Genomic DNA, 21135 nt, shown 5'->3' with positions numbered 1-21135 from the left:
ACACACACTACACACCCTTACATGCACATTGCATGCAGTCAGTTTAGACAACAAGCTTCTCAGCTTTTGAAAAATTCAGTCTAAGTGTCAGGCAATTATTGTCACAAATTTTGAACATTTCTTTGGCATTTTGAGCCCCCACAAGATTCTTTCCAAGTCTTCTCTGTGTTTGGATCTTTTACTCTCTGTTACCGCTCTTTCTCTTTTCTTTTGTCCCACTCCCTTGTTGTGGGTGCCATGGCAAATAGAATGGGGATGATGGTGGAGGAGTCGAAAAGTTTTTAAATTCTGATTGGTATCATAGACTATTTTTGCAATATAGTAAGCAGAAACATAGGGATTCTGGGTCATTATCAATTTTCAGTGTTGAGTCATTTGGGGACCAAAGGGAGACAGGAATAATGGCAAAGTTCCTGGGAATCTTGCTAGTGAGCCCTGTTGTTATTTGGACTTATAGGACTTCCATCATAGTGATCAGAAGTATGTATGGAGTATCATTAGAGTAGGGAGCTTACTTAGATCTCACTGCTGCACTGAAAATCAAAGGGAGACAGGAATAATGGCAAAGTTCCTGGGAATCTTGCTAGTGAGGCTGCAGCTTAGTCGGGACTGTGAGGATATTATTATTAGTGTTTTAGTGGGGAGTTGTTTCTGATTTTGGCAACAAGGAATGCAACAGTTGATGATATTTTCTACTGAGACCCACCCCATGGAATGGGATTTAAGCCAACTTTTTCACTCTCCTGTTTCACTTTCATCAAGAACCTCTTTAGTTCTTCTTCACTTTCTGACATAAGGGTGGTGTCATCTGCATATCTGAGGGTATTGATATTTCTCCTGGCAAACTGATTCCAGCTTGTGCTTCATCCAGCCCAGTGTTGCTCATGATGTACTCTGCATATAAGTTTAATAAGCAGGATGACAACACACAGCCTTGATGTACTCCTTTCCCGATTTGGAACCAGTCAGTTGTTCCATGTCCGGTTCTACCTTTTGCCTCCTGACCTGCATACAGATTTCTCAAGAGGCAGGTCAGGTGGTCTGGTATTCCCATCTCTTTAAGAATTTCCCACAGTCTATTGTGATCTACAAGGTCAAATGCTTTAGCATAATCAATAAAGCAGATGTTTTTCTGGAATTCTCTTACTTTTTCTAGGCTCCAATGGGTATTTGCAATTTGATCTCTTGTTCCTCTGCCTTTTCTTAAAACCAGCATGAACAGCTGGAGTTTTATGGTTGATGCACTGTTGAAGCCTGGCTTGGAGAATTTTGAGCATTACTTTGCTAGCATGTGAGATGAGTGCAATTGTGTGGTACTTTGAACATTCTTTGGCATTACCCTTTGTTACTGGAATGAGAACTGACCTTTTCCAGTCCTGTGAGCACTGCTGAGTTTTCCAAATTTGCTGACATATTGAGTGCAGCACTTTCACAGCATCATCTTTCAGGATTTGAAATAGCTCAACTGGAATTTCATCACCTCCACTGGCTTTGTTCATAGTGATGCTTCCTAAATCCCACTTGACTTCACATTCCAGGATGTCTGGCTCTAGGTGAGTGATCACACCATCGTGATCATCTTGGTCATGAAGATCTTTTTTGTACAGTTCTATGTATTCTTGCCACCTCTTCTTAATATCTTCTGCTTCTGTTAGGTCCTTACAATTTCTGTCCTTTATTGAGCCCATCTTTGCATAAAATGTTCCCTTGGTATCTCTAATTTTATTGAAGTGATCTCTAGTCTTTCCCATTCTGTTGTTTTCCTCTATTTCTTTGCATTGATCGCTGAGGAAGGCTTTCTTATCTCTCCTTGCTACTCTTTGGAACTCTGCATTCAGATGCTTATCTCTTTCCATTTCTCCTTTGCTTTTCACTTCTCTTCTTTTCACAGCTATTTGTAAGACCTCCGCAGACAGCCATTTTGCTTTTTTGCATTTCTTTTCCATGGGGATGGTCTTGATGCCTGTCTCCTGTACAATGTTACGAACCTCCGTCCATAGTTCATCAGGCACTCTGTCTATCAGATCTAATCCCTGAATCTATCTCTAAGATCATGGCGTCTGGTCCCATCACTTCATGGAAAATAGATGGGGAAACAGTGACAGACTTTATTTTGGGGGGCTCCAAAATCACTGTGGATGGTGACTGTAGCCATGAAATTAAAAGATGCTTGCTCCTTGGAAGAAAAGTTGTGACCAACCTAGACAGCATATTAAAAAGCAGAGACATTACTTTGCCAACAAAGGTCCATATAGTCAAAGCTATGGTTTTTGCACTAGTCATGTATGGATGTGAGAGTTGGACTCTAAAGAAAGCTGAGCACTGAAGAATTGATGCTTTTGAACTGTGGTGTTGGAGAAGACTCTTGAGAGTCCCTTGGACTGCAAGAAGGTCCAACCAGTCCATCATAAAGGAGATCAGTCCTCGGTGTTCATTGGAAGGACTGATGCTAAAGCTGAAACTCCAATACTTTGGCCACCTCATGTGAAGAGTTAACTCATTGGAAAAGAACCTGATGCTGGGAGGGATTGGGGGCAGGAAGAGAAGGGGATGACAGAGGATGAGATGGCTGGACGGCATCACTGACTCAATGGACATGAGTTTGAGTGAACTCCGGGAGTTGGTGATGGACAGGGAGGCCTGGCGTGCTACGATTCATGGGGTCACAAAAGGAGTCGGACACGACTGAGTGACTGAACTGAAATGAACTGATGGTAGGCATTTGTCTTGTGGTTAAAGATACCTTTTCTGCAATACAGACAAGTTTCCTACACATATGGATTTTTTTATTCTACTGTGGGGAGATAGGACAAGAAAACAAACTAATGACTTCAAAACTTAAGTGACATTAATAAAATAAAACAGCATAAAATTAAAAAGAATCACAGTGGTTGTGTGGTTAGTTGTTCAATGTTCTAAAAACTCCAACTAAGATTTTAATTTCAAAAAAAAAAAAGGGTGAAAAGCAGTGTTAAGATCTGGGGTAAGGAAGAGTTTTCAAATGCAGTAAGGGTCCTAAGGCAGGAGGAAATTTGATTTATTTGTGAAAGAAAGATGGCTGGGATATTGTGATATATTTTATGATATTCCCATAAAGTAGTGAAAAAAGAGAGGTGGGTGATAATGGCAAAGAGGTAATCAGCGGCTCAGTTTTATGTGGACTTATAACATTATGGTTAGATTTATATTTTATTCTATATGTAACAGGAAGCATTTGAAGGGTTTTAGGGTGATCTAATCTAATTTATAATTTTAGAAGTATCACAGTCTGTGCCCTGAGGAATAACTCATTGAGGAAGACTGGAACAAGATTAAGCCTTAAAGACAATTAGAAAGACCTTGTAAGAGACTCAATGAGACCTGACAGAGACCTGATGGAGGCCAAGTTCTGGGAGGGGTCCTGTAGGGTGGTCACTTTTTTTTATGTGAAAAAATTTAAAAGCAAGCCATTTTAGTGGCAATTGGTTAGAACAATCATTCCCATGCTCACTACTCCTGTATCATGCTTCCCCTTATTTCAGGTAGTATTGGAGTAGCTTCAGACATTTTTGGAAATCCAGTTATAGGGGTAAGATTGAGTTGAGGACACATTTAGTTTGCATCAAATGAGATATATTAATGTGATTCACAGCGACTTCTGTGTATAGGTAAGATTTTGCTAGTCAATCCTACTGTAGGAATTGCTTCCAGAAATATTCCTTCACACTACTATGTCCACTCACCCAGCATTAGGACATGAAACTTCACAAAACTAACTTGGTCATGTTCTATGGTCCTCAGTACTTCAGTATGTAGTTAGAAGAGGAGAATCAAAGTTTAAGCTATACAGATTGTGTCATATAATTTAGTAATTTGCCTATTCTAAGTCTCATGTAAATGGAATAAATCATATAGTATTTGTCCTTTTGTGCCTGGCTTATTTCACTTTAGCATAATGTATTCCAGGTTCACCCATTTTGTAGCATGTCTCAAAATTTCATTCTTTTTAAAGGCAGAATAATATTCCATGGTAGAAATATGCAACATTTTTGTTTATGTATTTATCAGTTGAAATGTGATTTTTTAATCTGAGACTTGAAGGATAAGAAATATTAGAGCAAAGCTGGCTAAATTAATGGAGGTGAGCATCAGGAATATAAGAAAAGATAGAAGAAGTAGTCTGGGGCCACAGCATTCAAATATTTGTGAAGAGTATGGATTTTATTCAAAGTATAAAGACAAAGCTGTTGGCTAAATGAAAACTCCACATTGACATGATATAATTTCTATTTTAATATTGTCATCCTTGCTGCAATGTAGTGAGCAAGGAGTGAATGTTGTTTTGTGAATGCATTCAAGATGTATTTATCTCTTCCAACAGTTTTTTTTTTTAAACTGAGATATAATTGACATATAACATTGTATAAGTTTAAAGTGTACAATGTTTTGATTTGACATATTTATATATTGCACTATGATTCAGTTCAGTTCACTCACTCAGTCGTGTTCGAGTCTTTGCAACCCCATGAACCGCAGCATGTCAGGCCTCCCTGTCCATCACCAACTCTCGGAATCCAACCAAACCCATGTACATTGTGTTGGTGATGCTATCCAACCATCTCATCCTCTGTAGTCCTGTTCTCCTCCTGCCCTCAGTCTTTCCCAGCATCAGAGTCTTTTCAAATGAGTCAGCTCTTCACATCAGGTAGTCAAAATACTGGAGTTTCAGCTTCAACATCAGTCCTTCTAATGAACACCCAGGACTGATCTCCTTTGGGATGGACTGTTTGGATCTCCTTGCAGTCCAAGGGACTCTCAAGAGTCTTCTCCAACACCACAGTTCAAAAGCATCAATTCTTCGGCACTCAGCTGTCTTTATAGTCCAACTGTCACATCCATATATGACCACTGGATAAACCATAGCCTTGACTAGCCGGACCTTTGTTGACAAGGTAATGTCTCTGCTTTTTAATATGCTGTCTAGGTTGGCATTGGAGAAGGAAATGGCAACCCGCTCCAGCGTTCTTGCCTGGAGAATCCCAGGGACAGGGGAGCCTGATGGGCTGCCATCTACGGGGTCGCACAGAGTCGGACACGACTGAAGCGACTTAGCAGCAGCAGCAGCAGCAGGTTGGTCATAACTCTCCCTCCAAGGAGCAAGCGTCTTTTAATTTCATGGCTGCAATCACCATCTGCAGTGATTTTGGAGCCCCCAAAAATAAAGGAAGCCACTGTTTCCCCATCTATTTGTCATGAAGTGATGGGACCTGATGCCATGATCTTAGTTTTCTGAACATTGAACTTTAAGCCAACTTTTTCACTCTCCTCTTTCACTTTCATCAAGAGGCTTTTTAGTTCTTCACTTTCTGCCCTAAGGGTGGTGTCATCTGCATATCTGAGGTTATTGATATTTCTCCCAGCAATCTTGATTCCAGCCTGTGCTTCCTCCAGCCCAGCGTTTCTCATGATGTACTCTGCACAGAAGTTAAATAAGCAGGGTGACAATGTATAGCCTTGACGTACTCCTTTTCCTATTTGGAACCAGTCTGTTGTTCCATGTCCATTTCTAACTGTTGCTTCCTGACCTGCATACAGGTTTCTCAAGAGACAGGTCAGGTGGTCTGGTATTCCCATGTCCTTCAGAATTTTCCAGTTTATTGTGATCCACACAGTCAAAGGCTTTGGCATAGTCAGTAAAGCAAAAATAGATGCTTTTCTGGAATTCTCTTGCTTTTCTGGTGATCCAGCAAATGTTGGCAATTTGATCTCTGGTTCGTCTGCCTTTTCTAAATTCAGCTTGAACATCTGGAAGTTCACAGTTCACATATTGCTCAAGTCTGGCTTGAAGAATTTTGATGATTAGCTAACACCTTTATCACGTCATATAATTATCATTCCTTTTTTGTGGTAAGAACAATTAAAATATAGTTTCTCACCAACATCGAAGTTTATAGAAGTATTGTTGGCTATAATTGCTATACTTTAGATCTGCAGGAATTATCTACTAGTTACAAGTTTGTATTCTTAAACAATATCTCTCCAGTTCCCTGACTCCCAACCCTTGGTAATCATCATTGTACTCTCTTTTTATGAGTTTGGCTTTTTTTAGATTCCACATATATGTGCTATTATATAGTATTGGTCTTTTTGATAAGTCACTTAGCACAATGCACTCAAGGTCTATCCAGCTTATCACAAATAGCAGGATTTCCTTCCATATCCATAACCATGTCATATATATATCACATCCTTTTTATCCATTCACTCATTGATGGACACTTACATTGTTTCCATATCTTGGCTATTGTGAGTAATGCTGCAGTAAACTCGGAAATGCAGATACCTCTATGATATCCTAGTTTTCATTTCCTTTGGATATATACCCAGAGGTGGAATCGCTGGGTAATATGGTAGTTTTATTTTTAATTATTTTGTGGTGGCATGTAATGTCATGTCATCTGCAAACAGTTTTAGCTCTTCCTTTCCAGTTTGAATGCCTTTAATTTCTTTTTTCTTGCCTAATTGGCTCTTGCTAGGACTTTTAGTACTGTATTGAATAATGATGAAAGTGGACCTACTTGTCTTGTTTGTGATCTTAAAAAGAAAAACTTTCAGCTTTTCACTGTCAAGTATGATGTTAGCTGTGGGGTAGTCACATATAGCTTTATTACGTTGAAGTACATTCTCTTTATATTCATTTTGTTTGGAGTGTTTTTAAAAATTATGAATGAAAATTGTATTTTATAAAATACTTCTTCTAAACCTATTAAGATGATCATGATGATTTTTATCCTTCACTTAGTTAATATGCTTCCCTGGTGGCTCAGACGGTAGAGCATCTGTCTACAGTGTGGGATACCTGGGTTCGAGCCCTGGGTTGGGAAGATCCCCTGGAGAAGGAAATGGCAATCCACTCCAGTACTACTGCCTGGAAAATCCAATGGACAGAGGAGCCTGGTAGGCTACAGTCCATGGGGTCGTAAAGAGTTGGACACGACTGAGTGACTTCACTTTCACTTTCTTTTTTTTTTTTTTTAATTTTTATTTTATTTTTAAACTTTACAATATTGTATTAGTTTTGCCAAATATTGAAATGAATCCGCCACAGGTATACCTGTGTTCCCCATCCTGAACCCTCCTACCTCCTTCCTCCCCATACCCTCCCTCTGGGTCGTCCCAGTGCATCAGCCCCAAGCATCCAGTATCGTGCATCGAACCTGGACTGGTGACTCGTTTCATACATGATATTATACATGTTTCAAGGCCATTCTCCCAAATCTCCCCACCCTCTCCCTCTCCCACAGAGTCCATAAGACTGATCTATACATTAGTGTCTCTTTTGCTGTCTCGTGCACAAGGTTATTGTTACCATCTTTCTAAATTCCATATATATGTGATAGTATACTGTATTGGTGTTTTTCTTTCTGGCTTATTTCACTCTGTATAATAGGTTCCAGTTTCATCCATCTCATTAGAACTGATTCAAATGTATTCTTTTTAATGGCTGAGTAATACTCCATTGTGTATATGTACCACAGCTTTTTTATCCATTCATCTGCTGATGGGCATCTAGGTTGCTTCCATGTCCAGGCTATTATAAACAGTGCTGTGATGAATATTGGGGTACACGTGTCTCTTTCCCTTCTGGTTTCCTCAGTGTGTATGCCCAGCAGTGGGATTGCTGGATCATAAGGCAGTTCTATTTCCAGTTTTTTAAGGAATCTCCACACTGTTTTCCATAGTGGCTGTACTAGTTTGCATTCCCACCAACAGTGTAAGAGAGTTCCCTTTTCTCCACACCCTCTCCAGCATTTATTGCTTGTAGACTTTTGGATCGCAGCCATTCTGACTGGCGTGAAATGGTACCTCATAGTGGTTTTGATTTGCATTTCTCTGATAATGAGTGATGTTGAGCATCTTTTCATGTGTTTGTTAGCCATCTGTATGTCTTCTTTGGAGAAATGTCTATTTAGTTCTTTGGCCCATTTTTTGATTGGCTCATTTATTTTTCTGGAGTTGAGCTGTAGGAGTTGCTTGTATATTTTTGAGATTAGTTGTTTGTCAGTTGCTTCATTAGCTATTATTTTCTCCCATTCTGAAGGCTGCATTTTCACCTTGCTAATAGTTTCCTTTGTTGTGCAGAAGCTTTTAAGTTTAATTAGGTCCCATTTGTTTATTTTTGCTTTTATTTCCAATATTCTGGGAGGTGGGTCATAGAGGATCCTGCTGTGATGTATGTCGGAGAGTGTTTTGCCTATGTTCCCCTCTAGGAGTTTTATACTTTCTGGTCTTATGTTGAGATCTTTAATTCATTTTAAGTTTATTTTTGTGTACGGTGTTAGAAAGTGTTCTAGTTTCATTCTCTTACAAGTGGCTGACCAGTTTTCCCAGCACCTCTTGTTAAAGAGATTGTCTTTAATCCATTGTATATTCCTGCCTCCTTTGTCAAAGATAAGGTGTCCATATGTGCGTGGATTTATCTCTGGGCTTTCTATTTTGTTCCATTGATCAATATTTCTGTCTTTGTGCCAGTACCATACTGTCTTGATAACTGTGGCTTTGTAATAGAGCCTGAAGTCAGGTAGGTTGATTCCTCCAGTTTCACTCTTCTTTCTCAAAATCACTTTGGCTATTCGAGGTTTTTTGTATTTCCATACAAATTGTGAAATTATTTGTTCTAGCTCTGTGAAGAATACCGTTGGTAGCTTGATAGGGATTGCATTGAATCTATAAATTGCTTTGGGTAGTATACTCATTTTCACTATATTGATTCTTCCAATCCATGAACATGGTATATTTCTCCATCTATTAGTATCCTCTTTGATTTCTTTCACCAGTGTTTTATAGTTATCTATATATAGGTCTTTAGTTTCTTTAGGTAGATATATTCCTAAGTATTTTTTTCTTTCCATTGCAATGGTGAATGGAATTGTTTCCTTAATTTCTCTTTCTGTTTTCTCATTATTAGTGTATAGGAATGCAAGGGACTTCTGTGTGTTGATTTTATATCCTGCACCTTTACTATAATCATTGATTAGTTCTAGTAATTTTCTGGTGGAGTCTTTAGGGTTTTCTATGTAGAGGATCATGTCATCTGCAAATAGTGAGAGTTTTATTCTTCTTTTCCAATTTGGATTCCTTTTATTTCTCTTTCTGCTCTGATTGCTGTGGCCAAAACTTCCAAAACTATGTTGAATAGTAATGGTGAAAGTGGGCACCCTTGTCTTGTTCCTGACTTTAGAGGGAATGCTTTCCATTTTTCACCATTGAGGATAATGTTTGCTGTGGGTTTGTCATATATAGCTTTTATTATGTTGAGGTATGTTCCTTCTATTCCTGCTTTCTGGAGAGTTCTTATCATAAATGGATGTTGAATTTTGTCAAAGGCTTTCTCTGCATCTATTGAGATAATCATATGGTTTTTATTTTTTAATTTGTTAATGTGGTGTATTACATTGATTGATTTGTGGATATTGAAGAATCCTTGCATCCCTGGGATAAAGCCCACTTGGTCATGGTGTATGATCTTTTTAATGTGTTGTTGGATTCTGATTGCTAAAATTTTGTTAAGGATTTTTGCATCTATGTTCATCAGTGATATTGGCCTGTAGTTTTCTTTTTTTGTGGGATCTTTGTCAGGTTTTGGTATTAGGGTGATGGTGGCCTCATAGAATGAGTTTGGAAGTTTACCTTCCTCTGCAATTTTCTGGAAGAGTTTGAGCAGGATAGATGTTAGCTCTTTTCTAAATTTTTGGTAGAATTCAGCTGTGAAGCCGTCTGGACCTGGGCTTTTGTTTGCTGGAAGATTTTTGATTATAGTTTCAATTTCCGTGCTTGTGATGGGTCTGTTAAGATTTTCTATTTCTCGGATTCATTTTGATATTTGGCAAAACTAATACAATTATGTAAAGTTTAAAAATAAAATAAAATTAGAAAAAAAAAAAAAAAAAGATTTTCTATTTCTTCCTGGTCCAGTTTTGGAAAGTTGTACTTTTCTAAGAATTTGTCCATTTCTTCCACGTTGTCCATTTTATTGGCATATAATTGTTGATAGTAGTCTCTTATGATCCTTTGTATTTCTGTGTTGTCTGTTGTGATCTCTCCATTTTCGTTTCTAACTTTATTGATTTGATTTTTCTCCCTTTGTTTCTTGATGAGTCTGGCTAATGGTTTGTCAATTTTATTTATCCTTTCAAAGAACCAGCTTTTGGCTTTGTTGATTTTTCCTATGGTCTCTTTTTTTCTTTTGCATTTATTTCTGCCCTAATTTTTAAGATGTCTTTCCTTCTACTAACCCTGGGGTTCTTCATTTCTTCCTTTTCTAGTTGCTTTAGGTGTAGAGTTAGGTTATTTATTTGACTTTTTTCTTGTTTCTTTAGGTATGCCTGTATTGCTATGAACTTTCCCCTTAGGACTGCTTTTACAGTGTCCCATAGGTTTTGGGTTGTTGTGTTTTCACTTTCATTCGTTTCTATGCAAATTTTGATTTCTTTTTTGATTTCTTCTGTGATTTGTTGGTTATTCAGCAGCGTGTTGTTCAGCCTCCATATGTTGGAATTTTTAGTAGTTTTTCTCCTGTAATTGAGATCTAATCTTACTGCATTGTGGTCAGAAAAGATGCTTGGAATGATTTCTATTTTTTTGAATTTACCAAGGCTAGATTTATGGCCCAGGATGTGATCTATCCTGGAGAAGGTTCCATGTGTGCTTGAGAAAAAGGTGAAATTCATTGTTTTGGGATGAAATGTCCTATAGATATCAATTAGGTCTAACTGGTCTATTGTATCATTTAAAGTTTGTGTTTCCTTGTTAATTTTCTGTTTAGTTGATCTATCCATAGGTGTGAGTTGGGTATTAAAGTCTCCCACTATTATTGTGTTATTGTTAATTTCTCCTTTCATACTTGTTAGCATTTGTCTTACATATTGCGGTGCTCCCGTGTTGGGTGCATATATATTTATAATTGTTATATCTTCTTCTTGGATTGATCCTTTGATCATTATGTAGTGACCGTCTTTGTCTCTTTTCACAGCCTTTGTTTTAAAGTCTATTTTATCTGATATAAGTATTGCTACTCCTGCTTTCTTTTGGTCCCTATTTGCATGGAAAATCTTTTTCCAGCCCTTCACTTTCAGTCTGTCTGTGTCCCCTGTTTTGAGGTGGGTCTCTTGTAGACAACATATGTAGGGGTCTTGTTTTTGTATCCATTCAGCCAGTCTTTGTCTTTTGGTTGGGGCATTCAACCCATTTACGTTTAAGGTAATTACTGATAAGTATGATCCCATTGCCATTTACTTTATTGTTTTGGGTTCGAATTTATACACCGTTTTTGTGTTTCCTGTCTAGAGAATATCCTTTAGTATTTGTTGGAGAGCTGGTTTGGTGGTGCAGAATTCTCTCAGCTTTTGCTTGTCTGAAAAGCTTTTGATTTCTCCTTCATATTTGAATGAGATCCTTGCTGGGTACAATAATCTGGGCTGTAGGTTATTTTTTTTCATCACTTTAAGTATGTCTTGCCATTCCCTCCTGGCTTGAAGAGTTTCTATTGAAAGATCAGCTGTTATCCTTATGGGAATTCCCTTGTGTGTTATTTATTGTTTTTCCCCTGCTGCTCTTAATATTTGTTCTTTGTGTTTGATCTTTGTTAATTTGATTAATACGTGTCTTGGGGTGTTTTGCCTTGGGTTTATCCTGTTTGGGACTCTCTGGGTTTCTTGGACTTGGGTGATTATTTCCTTCCCCATTTTAGCGAAGTTTTCAACTATTATCTCTTCAAGTATTTTCTCATGGTCTTTCTTTTTGTCTTCTTCTTCTGGGACCCCTATGATTCAAATGTTGTAGCGTTTAATACTGTCCTGGAGGTCTCTGAGATTGTCCTCATTTCTTTTAATTCGTTTTTCTTTTATCCTCTCTGATTCATTTATTTCTACCATTCTGTCTTCTAATTCACTAATCCTATCTTCTGCCTCTGTTATTCTACTATTTGTTGCATCCAGAGTGTTTTTAATTTCATTTATTGCATTATGCATTCTATATTGGCTGTCTTTTATTTCTTCTAGGTCCTTGTTAAACCTTTCTTGCATCTTTTCAATCCTTGTCTCCAGGCTATTTATCTGTGTTTCCATTTTGATTTCAAGATTTTGGATCAATTTCACTATCATGATTCGGAATTCTTTATCAGGTAGATTCCCTATCTCTTCCTCTTTTGTTTGGTTTGGTGGGCATTTATCCTGTTCCTTTATCTGCTGGGTATTCCTCTGTCTCTTCATCTTGTTTAAATTGCTGAGTTTGGGGTGTCCTTTCTGTATTCTGGCAGTTTGTGGAGTTCTATTTATTGTGGCGTTTCCTCACTCTGTGTGGGTTTGTACAGGTGGCTTGTCAAGGTTTCTTGGTTAGGGAAGCTTGTGTCGGTGTTCTGGTGGGTGGAGCTGTATTTCTTCTCTCTGGAGTGCAATGAAATGTCCAGTAATGCGTTATGGGATTTCTGTGGTTTTGGGGTGACTTTGGGCTGCCTCTATCTTGGAGCTCAGGGCTGTGTTCCTTGCTGCTGGAGAATTTGCTTGGTATGTCTTGCCCTGAAACTTGTTTCACCCAGAGGGGTTTACAGCATTATATGGAGAAGAGAAGAGTGACGAGGGAGTTAGAGGTGACCCAAATGAGATGAGGTGGAATCAACAGAGGAGAGAGTGGGCTATTCAGTAATCTCTTACGTATGTGCACTCCACAACTGGACCGCTCAGAGTCGTTTACAGAGTTATACAGAGAAGAGAAGAAGGAGGAAGATGTCAGAGGTGGCCAGGAGGATAAAGGGGGGTAATGAAAAGGAGGGGGACAGATCCAGCCAGTAATCAGTTCCCTAAGTGTTCTCCACCGTCTGGAACACACAGAAATTCACAGATTTGGGTAGAGTAGAGAGGGGTTAGGGAGGAGACACAGGCGACCGAGTGGGGAAAAAGGAGAGTCCAAAGGGGGAGAGAGCAGTTAAGCCAGTAGTCTTGCTCCCTAGTGAAAAATGGGTACTGAAGATTGGGTTCTTAAAGGTACAAAATTGGTAACAAATACATAAAAGCAAAAATTTAAAATTTAGAGTAGAGTTTGGAATTTCAAAAATACGATGTTAAAGAAAAGAAGGAAAAGAAAGAGAGAAAAAACGAACAAACAAAAACAAACAAGGTCGCAAAAATTATAAAGAAAATATAGGTACAAAATTGATAACTAATACCAAAAAGCAAAAGTTAAAAATCTAGAGTAGAGTTTTGAATTTCAAAAATACAATGTTAAAAAAAGAGGAAGAAAAGAAAGAGAGAGAGAAAAAAAAAAAAAAACAAAGAAGAACAAACAAAGTCGCATAAATTATAAAAAAAAAAAAATACAGGTACAAAATTGATAACAAATACCAAAAAGCATAAATTAAAAATCTAGGGTAGAGTTTGGAATTTCAGATATACAATGTTATTTAAAAGAAGAAGAGAAAGAAACAGAGAAAAAGAAAAAGAAAAAAGGGTCACAGAAATTATTAAAAAAAAAAAAAAAAAAACTATAGGTACAAAATTGATAACAAATACCAAAAAGCTAAAATTAGAAATCTAGAGTAGAGTTTGGAATTTCAAAAATACAATGTTAAAGAAGAGAAGGAAAAAAAAAGGTCAAAAATTATTTTAAAGATATATATATGAAGTTTGCTTTAAAAAGAAAAAAAAATAGGGTCTTTTTTTTTTTTTTTGCAAAGTAATCGGTTATAAAAGTGGAAATCAAAGGAATAATAGAGGACTTAAAAAAATTTTTTTTAATTAAAAAAAATAATTAAAAAAGAAAGAAAGAAAGAATGATCGTACAAATAGTAAAAATATATCTACGACTTTCTCCGGTTTTGTTGTGACTATTGTGGGTTCAGTTCATTTTTGGCTAGTTCCTTGGTCCTACTTATATTTCTCAAGATCTATAGGCCCCTTCCTATGTAGTTGGTAGTAACCACAGGGTTTTAATCTATTGCCTGTAGCTTCCAAGGCGGTTCCCTCTGTTATAGCTTCTTCTGTTTGCTGTCTCTTCAGTGTCTGGTTTCCACCCTGACACAAGGGGACGGTGGAGGACACTTTTTTTTTTTTTTTTTTTTAGGCTCAGTTGTTCAGTCGCGCTGAGGGGAGGTAGGGAGGGATGCTGCAAACAAATAACACTGGCGTGTGCTCGCAGTGCCTCAGCCACACTGGGTCTGCCCCCCGTTCATGGCGCGTGTAGCCTCTCTGCCCATGCTGCTTAGGCTTAGGTTGCTCTGCCGGGAACCATCCGTGGCCAGCCCTGGGCTCTCTGTACTTCCCAGGTCGAAGCTGCTCAGGTTCAGGCACTCGGGTAGTCCTCAGAGGCGCAGACTCTCGGTTGGGCCTGCGTTTTGTGCCCTTCCCAGATCCGAGCAGCTCAGGTGATGAGGTGTTTGGCACGCGCGATTGCTGCCACTTATGGACTCCCCGCCGCTCGGTTATCTAGGTGTGCACCGGCACACCTTCTCAGGCAGATGTTGACCATCCAGACCCCCAAGAAGTTTTAGTTAGCAAAGAAGCCTGCTTACAGTTTTATAGATAATGTCTCTCTGGGGCTGCGATTGTCCCCTTCCAGCTCTGGCTGCCTATCACCGGAGGGGGATGGTCTGCTGCCGGCTATCTCTGTTCAGTCCTTTGTTCCGTGCGCGGGCCTGGCAGTGTCATAGGTTAGGGCTGGCTTTTCGCGTGGTAGATATCCCACAGTCTGGTTTGCTAGCCCAAATTATTTCGCTCAGATAGCGCTCGGGGTATTCAGGCCAGATTCTTGCGATGCAGCCCGCGCCGTGCCTCCCTGCCCAGCCCCCGCTTGCTAATGGCAGATGCAGGTGTCTGCACTGCTTCTCCGCTGGGGGAGTTACCATAGGGCTCGCAATGTGCGGGTTTTAATTGTTTATTTATTCAATGTGCGGGTTTTAATTGTTTATTTATTTTTCCTCCCTGTTATGTTGCCCTCTGTGCTTCCAAGGCTCGGCACAGATTCAGCAGTGAGAAGGTTTCCTGGTGTTTGGAAACTTCTCTCTTTTTAAGACTCCCTTCCTGGGACGGAACTCCATCCCTCCCTCTTTTGTGCCCTTTTTTGTCTTTTATATTTTTTCCTACCTCCTTTTGAAGACTTGGGTTGCTTTTCTGGGTGCCTGATGTCCTCTGCTGGCATTCAGAAGTTGTTTTGTGGAATTTACTCAGCGTTTAAATGTTCTTTTGATGAATTTGTGGGGGAGAAAGTGTTCTCCCTGTCCTATTCCTCCGCCATCTTAGCTCCTCCCTCCCACTTTCACTTTCTTTAGTTAATATAATGTATTACACTGAATGGATTGTGCATATTGAAACATGTTTGCATCCAAGAGATGATTCCCACTTGATCTTGGTGCCTGATCTTTTTACTGTATTATTGAGTTCATTTGCTAATATATTGTTGAGGAGTTTGCCTCTAGGTATATCAGGGATATTGGCCTGTAATTTTACTTTCTTATAGTGTCCTTGTCTGATTTAGGATCAGGATAATGCTGGCCTCATAAAATAAGCTTAAAAGTATTCCCTTTTCTTCGTCTTTTTAAATATTTGAGAAAGATTGGTATTAATTCCTATTCAAATGATTGAGAGAATTCACCAGTGAAGCTACTTGGCCCTGGACTTTATTTTTGATTACTGCTTCAGTCTCTTTGTGTGTGTGTGCCTGCTAAGTTGCTTCAGTCTTGTCCATCTCTTTGCAGTCCTATAGACTGTAGCCCACCAGGTTTCTCTGTCCATGGGATTCTCCAGGCAAGAACATTGGAGTGGGTTGCCATGCCCTCCTCCAGGGAATCTTCCCCACCCAGGAATCAAACCCAGGTCTCCCGCATTGCAAGTGCATTCTTTACCAGCTGAGCTACCAGGGAAGCCCTTCAGTCTCTTTACTGGTAATTTATTTGTTCATAAGTCTTTCTGATTCAGTCTTGGTTGATTGTTTTTAGAAATTTATCCATTTCTTTTAGGTTCTCCAAATTTTTAGCCATATACATAATAGTGCTGTGATCTTTTCTATTTCTGTGATATCAGTCATAATTTTACTCATTAATTTCTAATTTTATTTATTTGAGTTCTTTTTTTTTTCTTAGTGAGTCTATCTAAAAGTTTGTGCATATTGTTTATCTTTTCAAAAATCAGCTCTGAGTTTTGTTGATTTTTTTCTGTGTCACTTTAGTCTGTATTTTATTTATTTCTGCGTGATCTTTGTTACTTTCTTTCTTCTATAACTTTGAGCTTAGTTTGTTCTGCTATTTTAGCTCATTGAGGACATCTTCTTCTGTTTCTCCATTTTCCTTGACTCTCTGTGTTGGTTTCTGTGCATTAGATCAAATAGCCACTTTTCTCGGTCTTGAAGGAGTGGTCTTCTATAGAAGATGAATCTTATCATTCAGCCTAGCCCTAGCTCTTTGTTGTCTCTTAAACTTGTGTGATTGTCCAAGTAGCCTTCTTTGTTCTTAGTGGCTCCCAGTAGTTGAAAGTGTGCCAAGACCTGTCAATGCCTGAAAGGGGGGGTCTCAGTCAGTACCTAGATGCAGATTGGTTGGAAGCCAGACCATCAGGGAATAGCTCTTAAACTATACAAATAAGCCTCGTTCAGGGAAAAGCTGGGAAATGGGTGTGTCCATTAGCTCCCTCTGCACTGAGCTCTGGGAGGGATGGCCGCAGCAAGTCTTTGTGAACCCATTAGAAACTGTTTCTTTGTTTGGTATAGTCTTGTGGGTTTCATGGATGCAAGCCCCACTGGCTTTTAGAGGTGAGTGCTTTGGGGACCTGTCTCATATGCAAATCCTAAAAGTTAGGGTGCTGGGTGTTGGATCTAAGCCCTGCACACTACAAGGATAAGGTGGGACTTGTGAGTCCCCTCTCAATTTTTCATTGCCATATTAGGGGTCTTATGGTGAGGCTGTGTCTCTGCCTCTCTTACATATGTGTATGGCTGGGCTGAGTCTTCCTTGCTGCCTGTAGTCTGTCTCTACTTTCTGCGAGTGAGGGCTACTCTCTGGTTGAGGTGCACAGGCTTTTCATTGTAGTGGCTTTTCTCTCTCTTTCTTTTTTTCAGGTGGCTTCTCTTGTTGCTGTGCACAGGCTCTATGTACATGGGCTTTAGTAGTTGTGGAGCATGGGCTCGGTAGTTGAGGCTCACCTGCTCTGGAGCATGGGCTCAGTGGTTGTGGTTCAGTGGCTTAGCTGCTGCAGGACATATGGGATCATCCCAGATTAGGGATCGAACCCATGTATCCTGAATTGGCAGGTGAGTTCTTAACCCCTGGAGCTTCAAGGACATCCTTTTCTTAACTATTTGGATATATATATATATATATATATATATATATATATATATATATACATACACATATATATATATACACATATATATATATTTTTTTTCTTGTTCACCTGATGTGTAGGAGTCATGTAACTAGTTTTTGGATTTCTTTGAGAAAAAACTGTATGTAGTTGTAGATTTGATGTGTCTGTGGGAGAAAGTAATTTCTGTAGCCTCATATGTTGCCACATCAATCCAGAATCTCTTCCATATCAATTTCTTTTAAAGCAAGGCAAGATTTAATTTAAAAATTTATACAGCTGAGGATTTGTCCAGGGAATAGCTCTACTAGGATTATTCATAATTTCAGATGATCTGTTCTTCTGGAGGAAAAAATTTCAAAGTGAATGTCAGATTTCCTACCACAGTCCACAGCCAAACTCTTCCCTATGGTTGGACTAATGCTAACTTACGGAAGTCTTTCTTCCTCTTCTTATCCATTACTGTACAGTCTAGCAGTAACTTTTACTAAAGAAACATTCATGTTTTGCCACATGGCACTGTCCATTTCTGGGAATAAGGAGATCACTGCAAGGTCAGGCTTAGCAGAGTCTGCAATAACAAGCATCTGATATTTTATTTACATAGTTATGAATTTATTTGTCTCTTTCTCCAGCCCTTGTGCTTAAATGTTGCTTTTAGAAAGAGTTTTCCTTTGTGAGAGCTGAACTAAAATGGGTGATTTGGCTGATGAACTCTCTGGCCAATTAAAAAAGCTAGAGAAGATAAGAAGGAAAAATTTTACTCCTCAGTTGCTTAGCAGAGTCAATCATGGCATTTTCTTCTTTCAAGGAGACTAAGCTTGTTTTTGAAAAAAAAAATGTTAGAAACATCTAATTTCTTCAAATTTATTCAAAATGATTCAATGTGTGCTGAAAAGATGAATGGAATTCTGAGCTCTACATTTTCACTGTGTCTGCTTTTTGCTAATCCACATAATTTTTGTTTGGAAACACCTTTGGGACTTTATTTATTTCACCTATTGCTGTTTGTGAGTCAGAGTCTCCCACAGATACAGGACAAAGGAGGATTTGACTAGTTGGTTTAGCATTGGGGATCTGACCACAAGATGGCAGAGCACTTTTGTCAGGGAAGAATACGTGAATGCTTCCTTTTGGTTGACTCTAATAGCAAAAGCAGATGCCTGTGTTGAAACGTTAAGAAACCATTGTGCTTTGGAGGAAAGGAAGAGATAACCTGGTAATAGAAGTAGCTGTCTTGGCTAGAGATCGCAGGTCCCAATTTGGAGAACAATGAAGACACCTATGGGACCTTGGATCCTCTTCTTGTGGCTGCAGCTGGACTGTGAGTGCAGAACTTTTGTGAACAGGGTGTTTTAGTAAATATTTATTAGAAGTCTGAGGAGAAGACTGGTCTTTTCTGCATTGCCTGAATTTACTGTAGGGGAAAAAAGCAAACTCTGGAAAATGGTGATAACGATTTTGTCTGGCTTTCTTTTCTTTTTTTGTTACAGATAAGAGTAGAGGAGAAAAAGTGGAGCAGTATTCCCTCCTTCCAGAGTGTCCAAGAGGGAGACAACTGTGTTATCAACTGCACTTATACAGACAGTGCCTCCATTTACTTTTTTTGGTACAAACAAGAACCTGGAAAAGGTCTGCAGTTGCTTATACATACTCTTTCAAATGTGGATAAGAAAGAAGGACAAGGACTCATTGTTTTATTGAATAAGAAGAACAAGCATCTCTCCCTGAACATCACAGCTACCAACCCTGGTGACTCAGCCACCTACTTCTGTGCTACAAGAGCACAGTGGTCCCCAGGCACCTGCAGCCTGTACCCAAACCTGAGCTGAAGCCCAATCTTTTTTTTTCTTTGCCACAGAGATTGTCAGATATTTTGCTGTACCACTGCATTTTAAATGTATAGACATTCTATACATCCCTCAAAGAAAGTGAGTTTCAAGATGGCCCCAAAAATGTTAGAATATTTTGAATGACTGCTCAAGTGTAGTTAGTGGTTTCTTAGTTGGATATTTGGTCTTTAGGATTGATTTTATGAGTACTACTCAGAGTTCTCCCCTTCCAAGGACATCTTGGTGTCAATGTCAAAGATCACTCTTCTTGATGGAAAGATACTTATCTTTTGAGTGTATCATTTATTAACCTTTCCTGATTTTAAAATATTAGCTATGTGTTACAGAAAAAAAAAAAAACCAAAATACAAAATAGAAAGTTAAAATGTGATCCTATCATTCAGATAATTCATGTCTAATGTTTAGTATACCTTTTCATTAAAATCTTGTTAAAAATTAGGAGCATGTAGACTGATATTTTGAATTATTTCCACTTAATATTATAATCCTAAACACTTCACATTTGTAAATCTTATAAAACTTAGTTTATTATGATTTCATGGGTAATTTTATGTCACCGTTTTATTTCTTCTTACATCATCCCCTTGCATTTGTGGTAAAAGGCAATATTTCTTTTGATGTTACCCTTTAAATAGTCTTAAAAATGAGGTAGCCATATTTATGGGCTTTCCAGGTGGTGCAGTGTAAAAAATATGCCTGCCAATGCAGGAGATGTAGGAGATGTGGGTTCGACCCCTGGGTTGGAAAGACTCCCTGGAGTAGGAATGGCAACCCACTGCATTTTTCTTGACTGCAAAATTTCCAGGGACAGCGGAGCCTTGTAGGCCATAGTCCATGGGGTCACTAAGAGTTGGACTCAATAGCATCTGAGCACACACACGCAGCTATATTTATGGCAATGGCTACCAAAATAATTTATGCTAATAACTGGTATAAAGACAGTGAAAATTGAAGGAATGGACTAGGAAAAGAAGAATTTGAGTAAAACAGATGAGTTCTAAATTAATGGGCAGAACAGGATTATTTCCCCAATTGTGTTGTATCAATTGTTTAGATCAGAGGTTCTCAGACTTTCTCCTGAAGCATCCCTACAAAGGAGGGAGAATAAACATGATCATTTCCTTCCTGGAATCTGGACAATGAGGCACAGTGGTTCAAAGTAGTCTGCTGTCAGTGCAAACAGTCTCATATTTACTTTAAAAAATTGGAGTGATGGAGTGATCATTTTTATTTTACTGTAGCTGAGCACCAAAGAATTGATGCTTTTGAACTGTGGTGTTGGGGAAGACTCTTGAGAGTCCCTTGGACTGCAAGGAGATCCAACCAGTCCATCTTAAAGGAAATTAGTCCTGAATATTCATTGGAAAGACTGATGCTGAAGCTGAAACTCCAATACTTGGGTCACCTGATGCGAAGAACTGACTCATTTGAAAAGACCCTGATGATGGGAAAGATTGAATGCAGCAGAAGGGGACTACAGAGGATGAGATGGCTGGATGGCATCACTGACTCAATGGACGTGAGTTTGAGTGAACTCCGGGAGTTGGTGATGGACAGGGAGGCCTGGCGTGCTGCAGTCCATGAGGTCGCAAAGAGTCGGACACGACTGAGAGGCTGAACTGAATTGAACTGATGTCCATATTAATTTTAAATGATTTATCAATTTGCCTGTTCTTTCATTTTTCAGTGATAATAGTACTCCCAGATGCTGCATTGTATGTATCTCAGGTTTTGTCTTGAAGAGAGCAATACTCTAATTTGAGAAGCACAAAGTTGAACATTTGGTGGAAAACAAGTGTTGCCAAATCACCAGGTAATCAATAAATATTGATTAACAAACAAATGAAGTACCTTACATGAGGAATTAAGTTCCAGAGATATTACAGTATTTAAGTCACGAAGTTATTGATTAAAAATGCAAATGCATATTAATTGAGAAACTGAATAGGAAAGAC

At 38.8% G+C, this 21135-nt stretch overlaps 1 gene segment (V, D, J or C); it reads left to right on the top strand.

Annotated features, from left to right (window-relative positions):
• The first annotated feature begins 18599 nt into the window (after nucleotides 1-18599).
• Nucleotides 18600-19468, top strand: LOC113899381. The segment is given in 2 exon segments: nucleotides 18600-18651; nucleotides 18821-19468. Coding segments are annotated over 2 exon segments (391 nt in total).
• The last annotated feature ends 1667 nt before the right edge of the window (nucleotides 19469-21135 follow it).

This window comes from Bos indicus x Bos taurus, chromosome 10 (assembly GCF_003369695.1).
Source record: "Bos indicus x Bos taurus breed Angus x Brahman F1 hybrid chromosome 10, Bos_hybrid_MaternalHap_v2.0, whole genome shotgun sequence".
NCBI classification, from domain to species: domain Eukaryota; kingdom Metazoa; phylum Chordata; class Mammalia; order Artiodactyla; family Bovidae; genus Bos; species Bos indicus x Bos taurus.
This window is presented reverse-complemented; position numbering and strand designations above follow the sequence as displayed.